Raw genomic sequence first — 17745 nt, 5'->3', positions numbered from 1 at the left:
AACGACTTCATACAATATTTACAAACAGGTAATATACCAAAAGAAGTCGATAATACCAAAAAGTTCCGACGACAAGCATCTTCCTTCACAATACTCAACGGAACATTGTACAGACGAGGATACACTCGCCCATTGCTAAAATGTCTTAACAAACCAGAAGCCGACATAGCATTAGCCGAGGCACATGAAGGTATCTGCGGAACACACATAGGTGCTCGGAGCTTAGCATCTAAGGTTCTCCGAGCTGGCTTCTTCTGGCCAACTTTAAATCAGGATAGCCAACACAAAATCCGGACCTGCAACAATTGCCAGAAACATGTACCACTGATACACATTCCCGCCGAGCAACTACATCACTCTGATATCAGTTGGCCTTTCATCCAATGGGGTTTAGATATACTCGGTCCGTTCCCTACGGCACCGGACCAAGTAAAATTTCTCATAGTAGGGATCGATTATTTCTCAAAATGGGTGGAAGCTCAACCTTTGGCAAAAATAACATCTCAACAAATGATTTCGTTCGTTTGAAAAAATATTATTTGCCGCTTTGGCATACCTCACCATATTATAACTAACAATGGTCTCCAGTTCGCGGATCAGAAATTCCACTCTTTTTTGCAGAATTTTAAAATTAGGCAACATTTCACCTCCGTTGAACATCCTCAAACGAATGGACTAGCCGAGGCCGCAAATAAGGTCATCCTACATGCACTAAAGAAAAAGCTAGATGACGCCAAAGGTCTCTGGGCCAAACTAATACCTGAAGTCCTTTGGGGGTATAACACCACCCCACAATCCTCAACAAAAGAAACACCATTCAGGCTAGTATATGGCTCTGAGGCTATGATACCACTAGAGATCTCCCAAAGCTCAGTCAGAACACAACTCGGCAATCAGGAAGAAGTTCGGAGATCCGAGCTTGATACCATCGAAGAAATAAGAGACCTCGCCACATTACGACAACGTGCGGCACAGCACGCACTAGCTCGCCAATGCAACAAAACGGTCAAAAGCAGATCATTTGCGAAAGGCGACTTAATACTTCGCAAGACAGAAATTGCTCGGAAGCCACCATCACATGAAAAGCTCGCAGCTAACTGGGACGGTCCATACCGAATATCAGAAGTACTCGGCAACGGAGCATACAAACTAGAATCAATCGATGGTAAACTCTTGCCTAATACATGGAATGTTTCTTCCCTAAAGAAATTTTATAGTTAAAAAGCAGGGACAGGCTTGTACTCTTTTTCCTACTACCAAGATTTTATCCCAAAGAGTTTTGCTTGGAGAGGTTTTAACGAGGCTAGCCTACCTGCACCTTTGTATTCAGAGGTTCAAAAATTTTCCATACATAAGAAATAAAAATTATCTTAAACTCTATCAAGTAGCAACTATGTGAATGATATTGTCAATCAAATACAATTCTATCTACTATCCATATAGCTCGGAAAACTAAAACACTCGTCTAGCTACAACCTGCCAATACTCGGCAGTCATATCAACCAAAAAGGAAATATACTCAGAATAATTTTCCATCAATCAAACACAGCTTTTTCTTAAATAAAAATCACTAGCATTAAACGCAAACAAACAAGTGCCATAACCAACAAACTTAAAGTTCAACAGTACCACAAGTTACTACCTATTACATATGACAAAGCGAAAAATTCAACAAGCATTCAAAATAACACACTAAACATTATCAGTCTCATCTTCCACGTCACCGTCATCCTCGATTAGCTGCCCATCACGAACGATCTTTCCAGGATCCATGCCAGAGAGGTCAGCTTCTGGTGCCAAAAACTTCACCTGTAACCTTGCTCTTTCAAACCCTTCCACGAAAGAGTCCAGGATTTCATCAGTCTTTTTCTTCTCCATATCCTTAAATTGAGCAGTAACCTCAATTAGGCGAGATTGCATGCTCGCCAGGTCACTTTCCTTTTTCTTCAAATCCTGGACATCTCTGACATAGCTTTCTTTCATCTCCTTTAACAACTTCTCGGTATCAGTTAACCGAGTCTGAAGCTCGGTAGCAGCAGCTTTGCTCTTGCTCAACTCTTCTTTTAACAAAGAAACCTCACCCTTTTCTACTGAAACCTTCTTATACTTCAACTCTTGACTACGCCCAAGACTGGCAAGACGCAGTCCAACAACCTAAGAAACAACAATATAAAAAGTTCATACACTTTCCAAAAATAAACAAAAAATAAACAAGGTCGGCTACTACCTGTATATACTGTCTGATCGCCATGTCACCAACTTCCTTTGCAAGAGACACATTAGCCGAGGATTGGCAATACTCGTCCACCACAGCCATATAAGGATACTCCTTTCCCCAAATAGAAAAGCACTCACTATGTTCGGAAATTTAATGAAGCTTTTTATGATTACCCATAAAAGCTTGTATTTCTTCCAAAGGGACTCCATGTTCCTTTTCATCATAATTCTCGGACAGCTCCACAACATCAGACTTCCTCTTTTCTACAATCACCTTTGTCCGACCTCGAGGAGGTTGAGTAACCTCTCCAGTCACAGCTCCTTTTTTAGCCATAGAGGACGACACTTCCTTCTCCAAATTCTTATTTTTAAAACGCGACCTAAGAGACGCAGCTGAAACACCGGGATATTTGCCACCTGCCAAAAACAGATCATGTTAGATATCTTGGGCAGATTAATAAACACATCAGAAAAAACCCTAACACTCACCCAAATACTCTAAAACAGCATCTTTATCCTCCTCCCACTTCAGCAACTCATACATCAAAATTAGATTTCTACGATCAATATTTTCTACCAAAAACTCAATTAAACAAACATTCCTCGGAGATATCACCTCCGGCCCGAGTATATTTTGAGGTTCCGAGCACCAAAACAGCAAAAACTTCTCAGCCAAATTTTTATCAATGAAAAAAGGGAAATCTTTTTCCAACCCTCTAACTTTGAAATACATCTCCTTAAAATCTTTAAAAGAAGATTTATAGAGCCTGAAAATCCCAAAACCTGGGGTGCTATTAAAGTTTATCCAACCCCCTTCCATACCCCTTTGGCTTGGAATAAGGAAAAGAACAGATCAACGGATGGCACCTCTTCAAGAAATTCCATCAGAATTTTAAAGGATCGAAGGAACGCCCACCCATTTGGATGAAGCTGTGATGGAGCACAGTTTAACTGCTTCAGAATCTGACACTCAAATTCTGTAAAAGGCAACTTCACTCTCAGCTCTTCAAGGACGCAACTGTGCATGTAGAAAAACGCAAACCCCCTTCCCCGGTGGTAGACCCTATCATCAACACTGCATGGCAACAACTCAACTTGAACTCCAGAGCTAACCCTCACTACCTTAGTTACATGAACCTCTTTCACAGCAGCTTCATCAGAGAACAACGAAACCCGAGACTTCACATCCTCCCCTACCCAATCATAGGACCAATCTATCTTATCCTTTTTCTCTTTTTCAAACCCCATCAGCCCACAAAAAATAGAATACAAATAGAGAAAGAAAAGAGAAGAGAGAGAAGAATGAAGAAACAGATCAGAAACAAAGAGACAAAACCATACCTCTTTTACTCATTCTTCACAAGGAAGCAGATAATCAAACGCCAAAAATAGCCAGTTAAACTCCAAGCATCAAAGTTAATAAAGCCAAAAACGTTCCAAGTGATAAAAACCACTCCCAAAGTCACGTCAAACGACGAAAGCCACATTGGAAACCAACAACACTTTAATGCAGCCACTACTCTTTCTCTCTCCTCAGAAACCAATGGACACGACTCCCCACGTACAGAAAAAACAAACCACTTTTAATGAAGTATGTTGATCTGGGGGCTCACTCAATAACCCATGTCGCCAAGTTATAACTCATCACAAAGCTCAACCTGCTTCATTAAAAAACTCTCCTCAGGCTAAGCTTGGGGGCTGTGATATGGTGGTCATTATTGCGAGTTATAACTCGGCCTCATAACCGTTATCAATATATGCTATAACTTGTCATTATCCGTTACTACTCAGATTTTATGAGCCACAGCTCGATGACATCAATACTCCTATCATAGCCGACACCCCAAACGATAAAATAAAGTCGGTTACAATATCAATCATTTGACAAACCGACGATTATTACCGAGAATGTAACGGACGAAGAATTCATCATATAAAGGGAAGTAGAACATTTCTTTGAGGATCAGGTTTTTGAACAAGAATATACACTGACTTAAGCTTCGGAGTGCCTTTGCAGGTACACTCCACCTCCTTTTCATTGCTCATGCTTTCACACAACAACACGAATAAGAAGCTCGGATTCAGGAGTCGGACGTTTGACCTCCGAGTATATAGCTCGGATGATTCCAAGCAGTTGAAGCCGATCTATTTTGCAGGCAAGATCAGTTTCGAATTACACTGACCACTACTAAATCGAATCAAACAATTTCGATTTAGTCCCTTTAGTAAATCGAATGAACTGAAGTTGATTTACACTAAGTAGTAGCTAATGGTAAATCGAGTCCAATAGGGTCGATTTACTATGAAATCTTCTATATGTAAAAATCGAAAGGAGTTAATTCGATTTAATATACTTCTAACATACATAAATACGAGTTGAACGAGAATTTCTCACTATAGCGGGACTCACAATGGCTAGTGATGAGAGTTTTTTAGTTTTGGTGCACTATAAAAGGGTCGATTAAGAAGAAGATGCGATCGAAAATTAAATTTACTGATAAGGACCCGCTGAGTATGTTTCTCAAACCTTCGATGAGTTTCACCAAGTTTTAGAATACTATACTCTAAAAACTGGGGCTGCATGGTGTGAAGCGGGTGGAAATGTTATTCTACAGAATCCCAATTTGCGTTTTGCGCGATGATGTGAAGTACGATTCATTCTTCATAGGCAGTGATAAAGATTTGCAAGTTCTGTTTCATTGTCGTCATCAGTTTCCCGAGGTGAGGACCACTGAGCTGTTGGCAAAACTTGTAGATGTGGTATGTAATTCAGGATGTTCGAACCAGAATCCTCAATCCTCAACAGTGCCAACCTGCTCTAGTTTAGTGCCTTTTGGTGCCTCGTCAGCTATGCTGGTGATTACACACGAGGCAGCTTTAGTTGCATCTTCATCCTTTGCAGCTAATCTAAATTGCAGTCGTGATGGAGAAATAGGTGATACTCGACCCTTAGGTGAGCTTGCGATTCCGATGGTCGGTGCTCCTATTATGGTCCCAGTTTTCGGAGAGGGTGGAGTACCAGACGGTGTCAGGGATATATTGCATGATGATGATGATGATGATGATGTGGACCCCGTCACAATTGCTGATGATAGTGATGATGACATAGCAAGGACTACTCCAGTTGTGGGTGGGAAAGCATCTAGTTCCAGAACTCAGCAGTACCCTTTGCACTTTCAACTTTGGACTTAGATGCCATGGCACAACAGGGGGATTCGGGAGTATTTGTTGGTTTCAGGGCCAGAGATACACAGAATAGAGGAGCTCTATCTGAATTCCAGGTTGGTCAGCAGTTTTAGGATAAAAAGGAGGTCGTGTTAAGCGTGAAGACTTATAGCATCTACCGTGGAGTTGAGTACAAAGTGTTGGAATCCGATCATCACAAGTACTATGGGAAGTATAAGAAGTTCGGCAACGGGTGCACATGGCTGATTCAGATCAGTCTCCGCCAGCGCAGAGGTATTTGGGAGGTAAAACGATACAATGGCCTTTATACTTGTTTGGCCACATCGATATCTAATGATCACAGAATGCTTGATTATCATGTGATATCGACCTTCATACTGCCCATGATTAGAGTTGATGCTGCCGTCTCGATCAAGGCATTGCAGAATGCAACAGAGTCACATTTCGAGTATAGACCGACTTACAGGAGGGTTTGGATGGCTAAGCAGAAGGTCGTGGCACAGATTTACAGAGATTGGAAAGAGTCGTATAATAATTTGCCGCAAAGGGTACTAGGTGTGCAGATCACGGTGCCAGGTAGTGTCACGGGAGGTAAAACACCCAACAGCTCCTCGAACCATGCCCACGCTGGGCGGCCACCGTTGATATGTCGCTTAAAGTCCGTGAGGAATCCGTTGATATACTGACCGTTGATCGGGAGCCCTAACTGATAAGCTACATCCTGCAGCATGATCGTGCACTCCCCGAACAACATGTGAAAAGTATGTGTCTTCGGACGCCATCTCCCCACGAATGCACTCACTAATGGCTCATCCAATATAAACCAAGTCTCATTCAGTCTTGCAATATGGTATAAACCGGCCATCTGTAAGTACAGCATGATCCTGTCATCCAAGGACATTCCGTGTTGCCTTCTCATGCTGGTGACACATTGATGGGCTGCACAACAATAGAAAATTATTTATAACAACCATAACAAAACAGTGTTCAATTAAAAAAAAATTCAAAAAAACGTTAAACATTGCACGCACTAATTTATAAAAAATAGTTTATAAAAACTATGAAAAAATTGTTCATCGGAACCACAACAAAATGCTAAATAATGCATAACCTAATTAAAAAAATCCAAACATATAATCTCACACTTTCAAATAAAAGAGAAAATGCTAAAACTAAATGGGCTTAACACGTGTTTACTCTGAAAAAAAATTATCTTTAATGTATAAAACATATCTTTAAAGTGAATGCCAATCCTAAACTACTTTTCACTGAATATAAAACTAATAGCTTAAAAAATCTAACAGAACCTACAATTGCTACTCTAACTAACATCTTTAGGTACCATTTTAAGTTCTCAAAATCTAACGAACTAATAGCTTACGACTAGGGGTGTGCAAAAAAACTGGTTTGACTGAACTGAACTGAAACTGAATTGAAACTGTTTTAAATAAACCAGTTTTTTTAAATAAAAAACTGAACTGAAACCATAGTTTTTTATAAAAACCAGTTTATTAAAAACCAGTTTTTATGGTTCAGTTTAGTTTTAAACCAAATCAAAACTGGTTTATTAACATCAGTAACTTCAAGTCTTCAATCTTCCAAATCAAAACTGGTTTGAAAAATCTGAAAAACTCAAAAACCCTAATCTCGCCGTTTCAACCTCCTCTCTCGTCTCTCCCCTTCTGCCGTTGCAACCAACCCACCGCTGCCACCGTCAGAGTTGCCGTTGTCGAACTATTCGCCGTCGTCGAACTATTCGCCCTCGACCCTCACTTCACTCCACTCTCCGTCGGGCAGTAGGGGTGTTCCAGCGTCACTGTCCAGCCCTGCACGGCGCACGCCTTCCCTTCCGTTCGCAGCGCCACCGTCCAGTCCTCCCCCTATAGCTTCCACCGCCCGGATCCGTCAAGGCGCCAGTCCCTTGCGCAGTCGCCGTCGTTTCTGTTCAGCCGTCTAGCCCCATCGCGGTCGCCATCTTCGCTCAGTTTCTGTCTCCTTGCTGTCGTCGGTTCCGTCGTACCCTGCATTTGGAATGGAGCTTTAAGTAATTTCTGTTTCCCTCTTCTAATTATTTGTTCTAATTTAATTTTTATATGATTAATTGTTCTTGGTGCTGTTCTAATTTCTGTTTCCCCTTCTAATTATTTTTGTTTCTGATTTTTGGATATTAGGTTGTTCTTTAGTTCTTCTAATTTTTTGTTTAGGGTTTTGGTTTTGTTCTATTTTTGGTTGTGTTCTAATTTTTATAATATTCAATTTAAATCTAAGAGAGGCCTATGAATATGTAATTTAATAGCGATTGTCACAAGTGTTAACCTGCTAGAATGGATTTGGCTGCAGCTTCTTCAGGAGTCTTAGTGTAGTGCTGATTTTTGAAAAACACATCTACTGAGTCACAATCAGAAACTATATATCTGCAGTCACATTATGTAGCATGTTCATATTTACTATAAAGATAGCATTAAAATACAAAGAACTGAAAATGTTGCCTAATTTTACCTACCCATTTAATTTCCACTTGTCACGAATAACCCCTTTAAGAAGGTCAGGGTCTGCACAAGTTGGCTTGCCATTAACTTGATTATAAGAACACATGACACTTGCAACATTGCCCTAATGCCCCTTTGTTGTTGCTATTCTGATCATAATATATTCACTATTTTGTAGAACAGAATGTATTGCTTGTGAGTTAGATTTCTCAATTTAATTTTAGCATCTTGGTTTAATAAACTTGGTATTTTCTTAGTAGAAACTAAGAATTTTTATTACATAGAGATGTACTAACACTAGCAACCATTTAAAAAGAGTCTGAGATGTTTATTATTGGAATGATTAACATGACACATTGCTGGTTTGATATTCTACTATGGTAAATTACATTTCATAACTTTCACGTCATTTCTTAGCATAAATGCAACATTTAATCTTTGTCTCTTCTGGTAGTTTTATCTTTTGTGAGTGGTAGATGACGTCTTCTATGCATGTATATATGTATGTTGTCTAATTGTAAACGTTGTAGTTTTTTTTGGGGCGGGAGGGAGATAAGTTTCCTTGTCCTTGTATCTGATTGTTGCAATGTTGCCACTTCAGAATTCTATGAAGCTTAAACTCATGTTTCTTGCTTGGGGAATAATCTTCCATTACATTTTGTTTTGCAGCTGGAATTGTAATTGAGGAGAAGAATTGGCCACCATTTTTTCCAATCAAACATCATGATATTACAAACGAAATTCCAGTTCATCTTCAACGAATTGAATATGTTGCATTTTGCTCATTGTTAGGTATGTTTGCCTATCTTTTGACGGTATTGCTTTAATTTGCATTATCATGTTGTTTTCAGGCTAGCAACTCTTGAGCCATTGGCAGCATTGCTTTGTTACATTTTGACCTTAAATAAAATGTATCTATAATGTGTATTCTGCATGTTATGTTTTTGGAGGTGACATATGCTGATCATATTCAAGTATTTCTCCTAATGTGTGTGATGAGTTGCTTATGAGTTATGATTAGTGTAACACTTTCTAGTGCTGTATTATTTCGTGTGTTCCTGAGGCAAATATAATTGCCGTGTTAGATACTTAGATGCAGGGTATCATTAACTTTAGCATTTCAGACACTTGCAGCTTTAGTTAGATACATGGTTCTTTTGTTTCTAATATGCAACTATCCTATATACTTTGTTGAAAAATAAAGGACCAGCCATAGTTTGTTTCGTTTCTCTTTTGTAGCAATTTTCAAGAAGTAAAGAAAGGAATTTTCTGTCTCTGTATTTTTGCTTAAGGTACCATGGTAAAACTATATGCTAGATGTAGTTATTGTAAAACAAATATATATATATACATATATATATATAGGGTATGTAGTAACTACAAAATGAAAATGAATTTTATTATTAAATTGAGAATCTTAATTATGTTCAACGGACAGGAATACATACAACAAATTTATTATTCAACACATTGGGCTGCCAAAGATGTCTGAGAGAGAGGAGCATTCAAATCCTGCTGTTTCTCCTACTCATCCCTCATTACCTCCTCAACCTAGTGAATCTTCTGGGCATAAGAATCGATCAGAGATATGGGAACATTTCATTCCAATTGAAGGGATAGAGAAGTATGCAAGATGTAAAAACTGCAACGGTCAAATAAAATATGCGGGGGAACAAGTGCTATGCGGCAACATTGGAAGCGATGTTTTGAATCAAACAACGAACAGAGCAAGAGACAAAGGATAGAAGGGGAAACAAGTGGTCTTATATCCTCACCGAGTGTTACAAAGTTTGACCAAGCAGTAACTCGAAGTATCCTTATTGAGATATTTGTGACTGAAGAGCTATCTTTTCGATTTGTAGAAAGAAATGTGTTTCGAAGGCTCTTGCATAGCATGCAACCTAAGTTTAAAATCCCTTCGCGTACTACATTGGCCCGTGATATACTTTCTTTTTATGAAACAGAGAAAATGAAGTTACAAAGTTATCTCTCTCATCATTGTCAAAAAGTGTGCCTTACAACTGACACTTGGACGACATCGAGTCAAAATTTGACTTATATGTCTCTAACGGCACACTTTATTGATAATGATTGAAAGTTGCAAAAGAAGATATTGAATTTTTGTCGGGTTGAGGGTCATTCAGGAGAGGTACTTGGTAGAGCTATTGAAGGTTGTTTGGATGCTTGGAAATTGCATCAAGTTTTTACTGTAACGGTTGATAACGCAACTTCTAATGATGGTGCAATTTTATACTTGAAAAAGAGATTAAATGCATGGAATAGTCTTGTTTTAAAGGGGGACTATATTCATATGCGTTGTTGTGCTCATATCCTAAATTTGATAGTGAAAGATGGCTTGAAAGAGATTGATGATTCAATTACAAGAATTCGCAATGCAGTCAAATATGTCAAGTCATCTCCTATGAGATGTGAAAGCTTCAAAGCGTGCATTGAGCGGGAGAGCATCAATTATAAAGGGCTTGTTTCTTTGGATGTCGAAACTCGGTGGAATTCGACATATTTAATGTTGGAGGCAGCATTGAAGCTTCGAGCAGCGTTTGATTTGCTTGAGTTGCAAGATGATAAACATATTAATGAGATGAGCAAATCTTATGGTGTGCCTACAGATGATGATTGGACTTATGCAGAGTCAATTTTACCATTCTTGAAAATATTCTATGATGCTACATTGCGCATTTCTGGGAGTTTGTATGTCACTAGTAATAAATATATGAAAGAAGTCTTTAGCATCGGAAGAAAAATCAAGTTGCATTGTGAAAATACTGATTTGAGCATAAGATTAATGGCGTCCAAGATGCAAAAGAAATATGATAAGTATTGGGGAACTCCAAATGTCATTAACATGTTGTTGTTAATTGCAATTGTGCTTGATCCATGTCACAAGTTGGATTTTGTAAATTGGATTTTGGATGAGACATTTGGTGTTGAAAAGGGAGGAGAACTCAAGTCAAAATTATTTACTTGCTTGAATTCCCTTTATAATCACTACCAAGGCAAAGAAGATGAATCTCAAAGTAATCAAGATGCAATGATCAATGAAGAGGATGAAGATGATATCCTAAATATTTATTTGCAATCAACTGGACGTGATTCAGATGCTAAATCTGAACTTGACAGATATCTGAAAGAAGATTGTGAGCCTAGAAACAAGTCGGCAGAGTTGGATATTTTGGGTTGGTGGAAGGAAAATTCAACCTGATTTTCTATTCTTGCACGTATGGCTCGAGAAGTTTTAGCCATACCGGTTTCTACAGTTGCTTCTGAGAGTGCGTTTAGTACAGGAGGACGGATTATTGACCCTTATCGGAGCTCCTTGACACCATATATGGTGGAAGCTCTTGTATGCACTCAAGATTGGGTAATAGATGACCCTTTTGGACTAATTGAAAATTTTGAAGAGATTGAAAAAGCTGAACAAGGTAATATACTTTTTTTTTCTTATTGCTTGTTTGTTACTAATTGTTAGTTTTTTATAATTAATGAGATATTTTTTTCTATGTAGGGAGAAATTCTTCAAGAAATGTCGGCACGCTTGATTCTCTTGAAGATGATTAGAATATTGTAATGGGCCAAAATTGTGTATTTGTGTTAGATTTGAATTAGTTTATTTTAACTTCATTTAGGTTAGTGTCATATTATATCATATTTTGAATGTTGTCATTGAACAAAAAGTAAGACTATGCTTTAGTTTACTAGTATGTAAATATTTTATGATTCTTTCAACTTTTGATTTAGAGAGAGAGAGAGAGAGAGAGAGAGAAGGAGGAGAGAGAAAGTATAAGGGGGAGAGAGAGAGGGAGAGAGAGAGTGGAAGGGGAGAGAGAAAAAGGAAGGGGGGAGAGAGAGGGGAAGGGGTGAGAGATGGGAAGGGGAGAGAAAGAGGAGGGAGAGAGAGAGAGAGAGGAAGGGGGAGAAAGAGGGGGAGAGAGAGAGAGGAGAAGAGAGAGAGAGTGGGAAAGGGGGGAGAGAGAGAGAAAGGAAGGGGGAGAAAGAGGGGAAGGGAAGAGAAAGAGGAGGGAGAGAGGGGAAGGGGAGAGAGAGAGAGAGAGTGGGAAAGGGAGAGAGTGGGAAAGGGGGGAGGGAGAGAGAGAGAAAGGAAGAGGGAGAAAGAGGGGGGGAGATGAGAGAAAGAGGAGGGAGAGAGGGGAAGGGGAGAGAGAGAGAGAGGAGAGAGAGAGTGAGAAAGGGGGGAGAGAGAGGGAAATGGAGGGGGAGAGAGAGGAGAGAGAGAGAGATAGAGGGGGAGGGTAGGGGAGAGAGAGAGAGGGGAAGGGAGAGAAAAGGGAGAGAGGGAGAGAGAGGGTGTAAAAACTAGTTTTAGCCTATAAACCAGTTTAAACTGGTTTTTTTGAGGGAGAGAGAGGGTGTGAAAACTAGTTTTAGCCTATAAACCAGTTTGAACTGGTTTTTTAAATTAAAACCAGTTTTTTTTTATGAACTAGTTTAAACTGGTGCACTGTATTATAAACTGGTTTAAAACCAGTTTCTTATGTGACAAAGCAGTTTGGTTCAGTTTCTAAACCATTTAAAATGGTTTAGTGCAGTTTCAGTTCAGTTTAGAGAAAAACTGAACCATGCACACCCCTACTTACGACTTCTAACCAGCATTTATATTGAAAAAATTAATTTTCTAATTCCTAACTAAGGACTATAAACAACTACTAGAGGAAGCATGTTAACATTACTAGCATGACTAAATTATGTTGTGTTCTTGCTGAGATTGGCTGGTGTATAACTCGTCCGCCGGTGAATACTTGTAAGCTCTCCGTCAAGATGAGGTATACGTCGGCAAGGAGAGAACAAGGGGGTGGGTACCTGCAAAAGACACTCCGACACTCAAGTCAATAAGTGTTTAAGAGGTATATAATAATTCTATTAATATAGAATGTAAGACATGAAATAGAAGTTATCATGTGTTGTGTGTAATAATTCTATGAATATAGAATGTAAGACATGATATAGAACTTATAGAACTTATCATGTTGCCCCTTGAGATTAGATATAAAAGGTTCCGTTTATAGGCATAGAATTGATGAATGATATTCATGTTATGACCGTTTGGTCATTAAGTCGGTAATGAAGGTGTCGGTTACAAGCAAAGAATAAATGATAATTAACGTCGAGTTATAACTCATAAAATTCACAATAAAGACCGAGTTATAAGGTGACGGATCATATTGAAAACAAAAATTTTCATTCACTAACTTCTTCATGGACGGCACCAGCAATATGTGCGACTCCATCCAACCGATAAATATGAATTAGATCGTTCTCCATGTGTTCAGATTTGAATTTTGTGGGGTTTCTGTCCAAAATTTTCAAAGAAGTTTGTTTGTGGTGGGTTGGGTGAGAATGATAAATTCAAATCAAATGAATTCGAATTCTATATATAGGCCTAATGCAAGTAAATCGATCCCAATAGATTCGATTTACTAGAGACTCGCAATGGCCATAAATCGAAGCCATTACATTCGATTTAGTATTGGTGATAAATCGAAACCACTTGTTTCGATTTTCTATGGGTTCAATTCGAAACCCATTGATTCGCAGCCCATTGTAAATCGACTTCAGTTCATTTGATTTATTAAGGACACTAAATCGAAATTGTTTTATTCGATATAGTAGTGGCCAACATTTAGTAGTGACCAACGTAATTCAAAACGTATTGATTTGATTTAGTGTTAGTTATCCTAATTCAAATTTATTGAAACCGATTTACGTGTAAACTTCAAATCAACTAATTCGAATAAAATAGATTCCATTTAGTACTATTAAGTCTAATTCAAATTCAATAAATTTGATTTACATAAAAATATACAACAAAATGTTACTTAATATTTTTTAATTTGAAAAATACTAAAGTTGGTATATCTTTTATTTATAAAGATTATTTACTCTAAATTATTGTACTCTTAATAATACGCATGAGAGAGAGAATGAGTTTCTAGCTAGGAAAGTCGTGCCAACTGCCAAGTACTCGTTTCTCCAGAGTCCACATGTTTGCTTAAAAGTAGAAATGACTGCATCAATTTGAGACGAAATTTCTGGAGATAGTTAATGCTTATCTCCATAGTGGAGTATATAATCAAATAAAGACGCATATAATAGCAATTGTGACAAAAGGGTATGTATGTGATGAGCAAATATCCTGACAATGAAGGATATAGGAGGCCAGGAGGGAAAATAATAATCAAGTCTAAAGCTATTTTAGAAAAAAAAAATGCAATTAGGTATCTATTAAAATTTATTATTTAATTAATTATTATTTATAAAAATTTAATAAAATAATTATAATAATTATTTTTAGATATTATATTTTAAAATTTATTTGTATATTTAAATTTAGAATATTTAATTTTAAATTTACTTGATAAATTATAAATAATAAATTAAAATTAGATCCTAACCAAATTAAAATTAAAATATTACTATCAAAATAATTTTTTCGATTTTAAGTGTGGTATATAATTATTTAACAAGAATAATAAATATAATTTTCTTTCGATGAGTTTTAGATGTGTCAATAAATTATTTAATGAACAATGTTGTAATTTTGGATGTGTTAATAATAGATAATATGGTCGTCGAATTTAATAGTTTTACTTCTAATAAACTTTTTATTATATCGACGATAAATTTGACTGTCGATTTTTTACATCGATAATTATACTGTTCTTTGTGCATAAAATTATTACATCTTATGTTCTCCAACTTAATAATATAATTGAAATATATTAAAATATTAAAGATAAAATTAAAATCAAGCACTAAAAAAAATTAAAATAAAATATAAATATTAAGAACAAAAATAGAATATACTACTTCGTAATTTTAAAAAAAAAATATACTGATAATATTCTTAAAACATACCATTTTATTAAATCTCACTTTAATAAAATAATATCTTTTATTAAAAATAAAAATTTTGTAAGTGCTACATATTCTTTTTAAAAATTATATAAAAATATTTTTAAAATATATCACTTTTATTATATAAAAATTAATTAGACCTTTAAAAATAATTTTTATATAATATACTAATAAAAATATACAATACTTGATTACTCGACATAATCACATGTTTGTTGATAAATTATTAAAGGTATTACTAAAGATATTTTTAAAGATATTCAAACTATTTTTATTTAATTAAAATGATATATTATCAAAATATTTTTTTATCGTGTTACTTCGTGTTAGATCACCATTATTTGGCAGGAACTAATGCTTTCTGAATGGTTGATATTCTACTTATTTGTAAGAGGTTTGCACATTACTATATGGGCAAAAAACCATATTAAGCCACATGCAGAAAATTTTAACCAAAATACGCCAAATAGAAATTTGTTTCAACAATAAGCCAAGAGGCATTTTTATATAAATCGAACCACCAAGGTTCGAACTGTATTAACTAGTAATTCGAACCAACTTGGTTCGAACTACTACTGGAAAAGTTTGAATAATTCGAACCAGATAGGTTCGAACCAAGAAAGCATGTAATTCGAACCTGGTTGGTTCGAATTATGGGGAGAGAGCTTGGTTGTAGTAATTCGAACCAGGCTGGTTCGAATTACATGCTTTCTTGGTTCGAACCAGGTTGGTTCGAACAAAAGAGAGGTTGATTGTAGTAATTCGAACCAGCTTGGTTCGAATTACATGTATCATGGTTCGAACCAGGTTAGTTCGAATTAGTAGGAATCAGAGCTCTATATAAACGCTGTAAACGTGAATTGCTCTCATTAGAGGACGTAAGATGGCTAGTGAGGAGGAGAGTTTTGCTGTTTTGGTACACCACAAAGGATCCATCAAGAGGAAAACTCAGTCCGGAGTGAAGTTCACAGATAAGAATCCTCTCTATATTGTGGTGAATCGAACGACAAGCTATGATGACCTGGTTAGAGCTGTGCTGATGAAACTTGGCCTGGAAGGTGCGAAGCGGATTAAGAAGTTTTTCTATCGCATTCCAGTCACGATCCTGCACGATACGGTGAAGTATGATTGTCTGACGATTGGTAGTGATGAGGACCTCCAAGTCATGTTTCTTTGTCGGAGGCAGTTTCCGGAGGTCCGCACACCAGAGTTGCTGGCAAAGCTGGTTGATGTGGTATCCAGCTCAGGGGGTTCGAACCGGAATACCGCCAATGTAGCCACGGCAGCTGGCTCCAGTTCGATGGCTGCTGTGGCTTCTTCCTCCGTCCCAGTTTACGAGCCAGCGGCCCAACTTGTCGCCTCTCCGTCATTTGCTGTTGATTTGAATGACGGCGTCCGCGACGAGGTAGGATCCTTTGATGTTCTGGCAAACGCTTTACAGGGCGTTCCACCGGTTGGCGTCGGAGACGGAGAATTGGGTGATCCTGATGAGGACGACGTTGAGCCCGAAACGATTGAGGATGATAGCGGGGACGAGGTTCAAGCGGCTGGGCCTGCATTGGCTGGCGGTGGTTCTAGCTCTGGCACACAGCAGTATCCACCATATTTTTCTTCTCTGGACCTGGACGGCATGACGCATGAGGGTGCGCTAGGTCACCCTGTTGGATTCGGAGCTAGAGATGCGGAAGGAAATGCTGGTCTCACAGAGTTCCAGGTTGGTCAGCAATTCCAGGATAAAGATGAGGCCCTGTTAAGTGTGAAGACTTACAGCATCCGGCGAGGGGTACAGTACAAGGTGGTGGAGTCCGATCACCGCCGGTATGTGGGCAAGTGTTCCGAGTTCGGGAATGGGTGCACATGGTTGATTCGGCTCAGTCTCCGGAAGCGCAAGGGCATTTGGGAGGTCAAACGGTACAATGGCCCTCACACTTGCCTGGCCACATCCATATCAAGTGATCACAGAAGTTTGGATCATTCTGTGATTTCGGCGTTCATTATGCCAATGGTTAGGGCTGACGCATCGGTTAGCATAAAGGTGCTCCTGAACGCCACGGCAGCGCATTTTGGTTTTAGGCCGACTTACAGGAGGGTTTGGATGGCGAAGCAGAAGGCCGTTGGCCTCATCTACGGTGACTGGGATGAGTCATACAGCGAGATACCTAGGTGGGTGTTGGGTGTCCAGCTGACGATGCCTGGTACTGTTGCGGTCCTCAGAACGAGCCCGGTTCTAGTTGGAGGACAGGTGGACGAGTCTCAAGCTTATTTCCACAGACTTTTCTGGACTTTCCCTCCATGCATCGAGGCATTCCGGCATTGCAAGCCGCTACTCAGCATTGACGGCACACATCTATATGGTAAGTATGGGGGAACGTTGCTAATTGCGATTGCACAGGACGGGAACTGCAACATTCTACCTGTCGCATTCGCACTAGTAGAGGGTGAGAATGCGGAGTCGTGGACATTCTTTCTCTCGCACCTTCGGCAGCACGTGACCCCGCTTCCCGGTCTGCTGGTTATATCGGATAGGCACAACGGCATCAAGTCTGCGCTTGAGGCCCCGGACGGAGGTTGGTTACCACCTTCTGCGTACCGTGCATTCTGCATACGACACGTAGCGGCCAATTTCGCCCTTACCTTCAAGGGCAAAGACGCTAGGAGGCTTCTCGTGAATGCAGCGATGGTATAGCCCTGCCATCTGCAAGATGGTATAGCCCTGCCATCTGCAAGTATGGAACGTATCTGTCATCAAGACGCATGCCCTGCTGCCGCCTCATGCTCCTAATGCATCGCTCGGGCTACGCATGAAAAGAACTCCATACTGAGATATATAACTACACAGGTTTTACAGTAAACCGGTTCACATAAACCGGTTCACAGTAAACCGGTCTACGTAAACGGGTTTACATAAAACGGTTTCCATAAACAGGTTTACATTAACCATTTTTCTAAATTAAACAGCATA

At 38.7% G+C, this 17745-nt stretch overlaps 1 protein-coding gene across 1 annotated transcript; it reads left to right on the top strand.

Annotated features, from left to right (window-relative positions):
• The first annotated feature begins 16083 nt into the window (after positions 1-16083).
• On the top strand, positions 16084-17469 carry LOC148566666 (uncharacterized). Its single transcript, XM_088484368.1, has 2 exons — positions 16084-16497; positions 16966-17469. Exons 1-2 carry the CDS (start codon positions 16084-16086, stop codon positions 17467-17469), a joined length of 918 nt encoding a protein of 305 aa, XP_088340494.1.
• The last annotated feature ends 276 nt before the right edge of the window (positions 17470-17745 follow it).

Source organism: Arachis ipaensis, chromosome B4 (genome assembly GCF_059453495.1).
Source record: "Arachis ipaensis isolate K30076 ecotype BB chromosome B4, ASM5945349v1, whole genome shotgun sequence".
Classification (NCBI taxonomy): domain Eukaryota; kingdom Viridiplantae; phylum Streptophyta; class Magnoliopsida; order Fabales; family Fabaceae; genus Arachis; species Arachis ipaensis.
Note: the sequence above shows the minus strand (reverse complement) of the source record. Positions and strands in the feature narration are given on the sequence as shown.

Bases quoted from the DNA above. Each gene is read 5' to 3' on its own strand.
- LOC148566666 (XM_088484368.1), top strand. From the start codon at position 16,084: ATGGCTGCTGTGGCTTCTTCCTCCGTCCCAGTTTACGAGCCAGCGGCC. The intron at 16,498-16,965 runs GTTGGTCAGCAA...TTGGGTGTCCAG, and splicing joins CTGGTCTCACAGAGTTCCAG to CTGACGATGCCTGGTACTGT.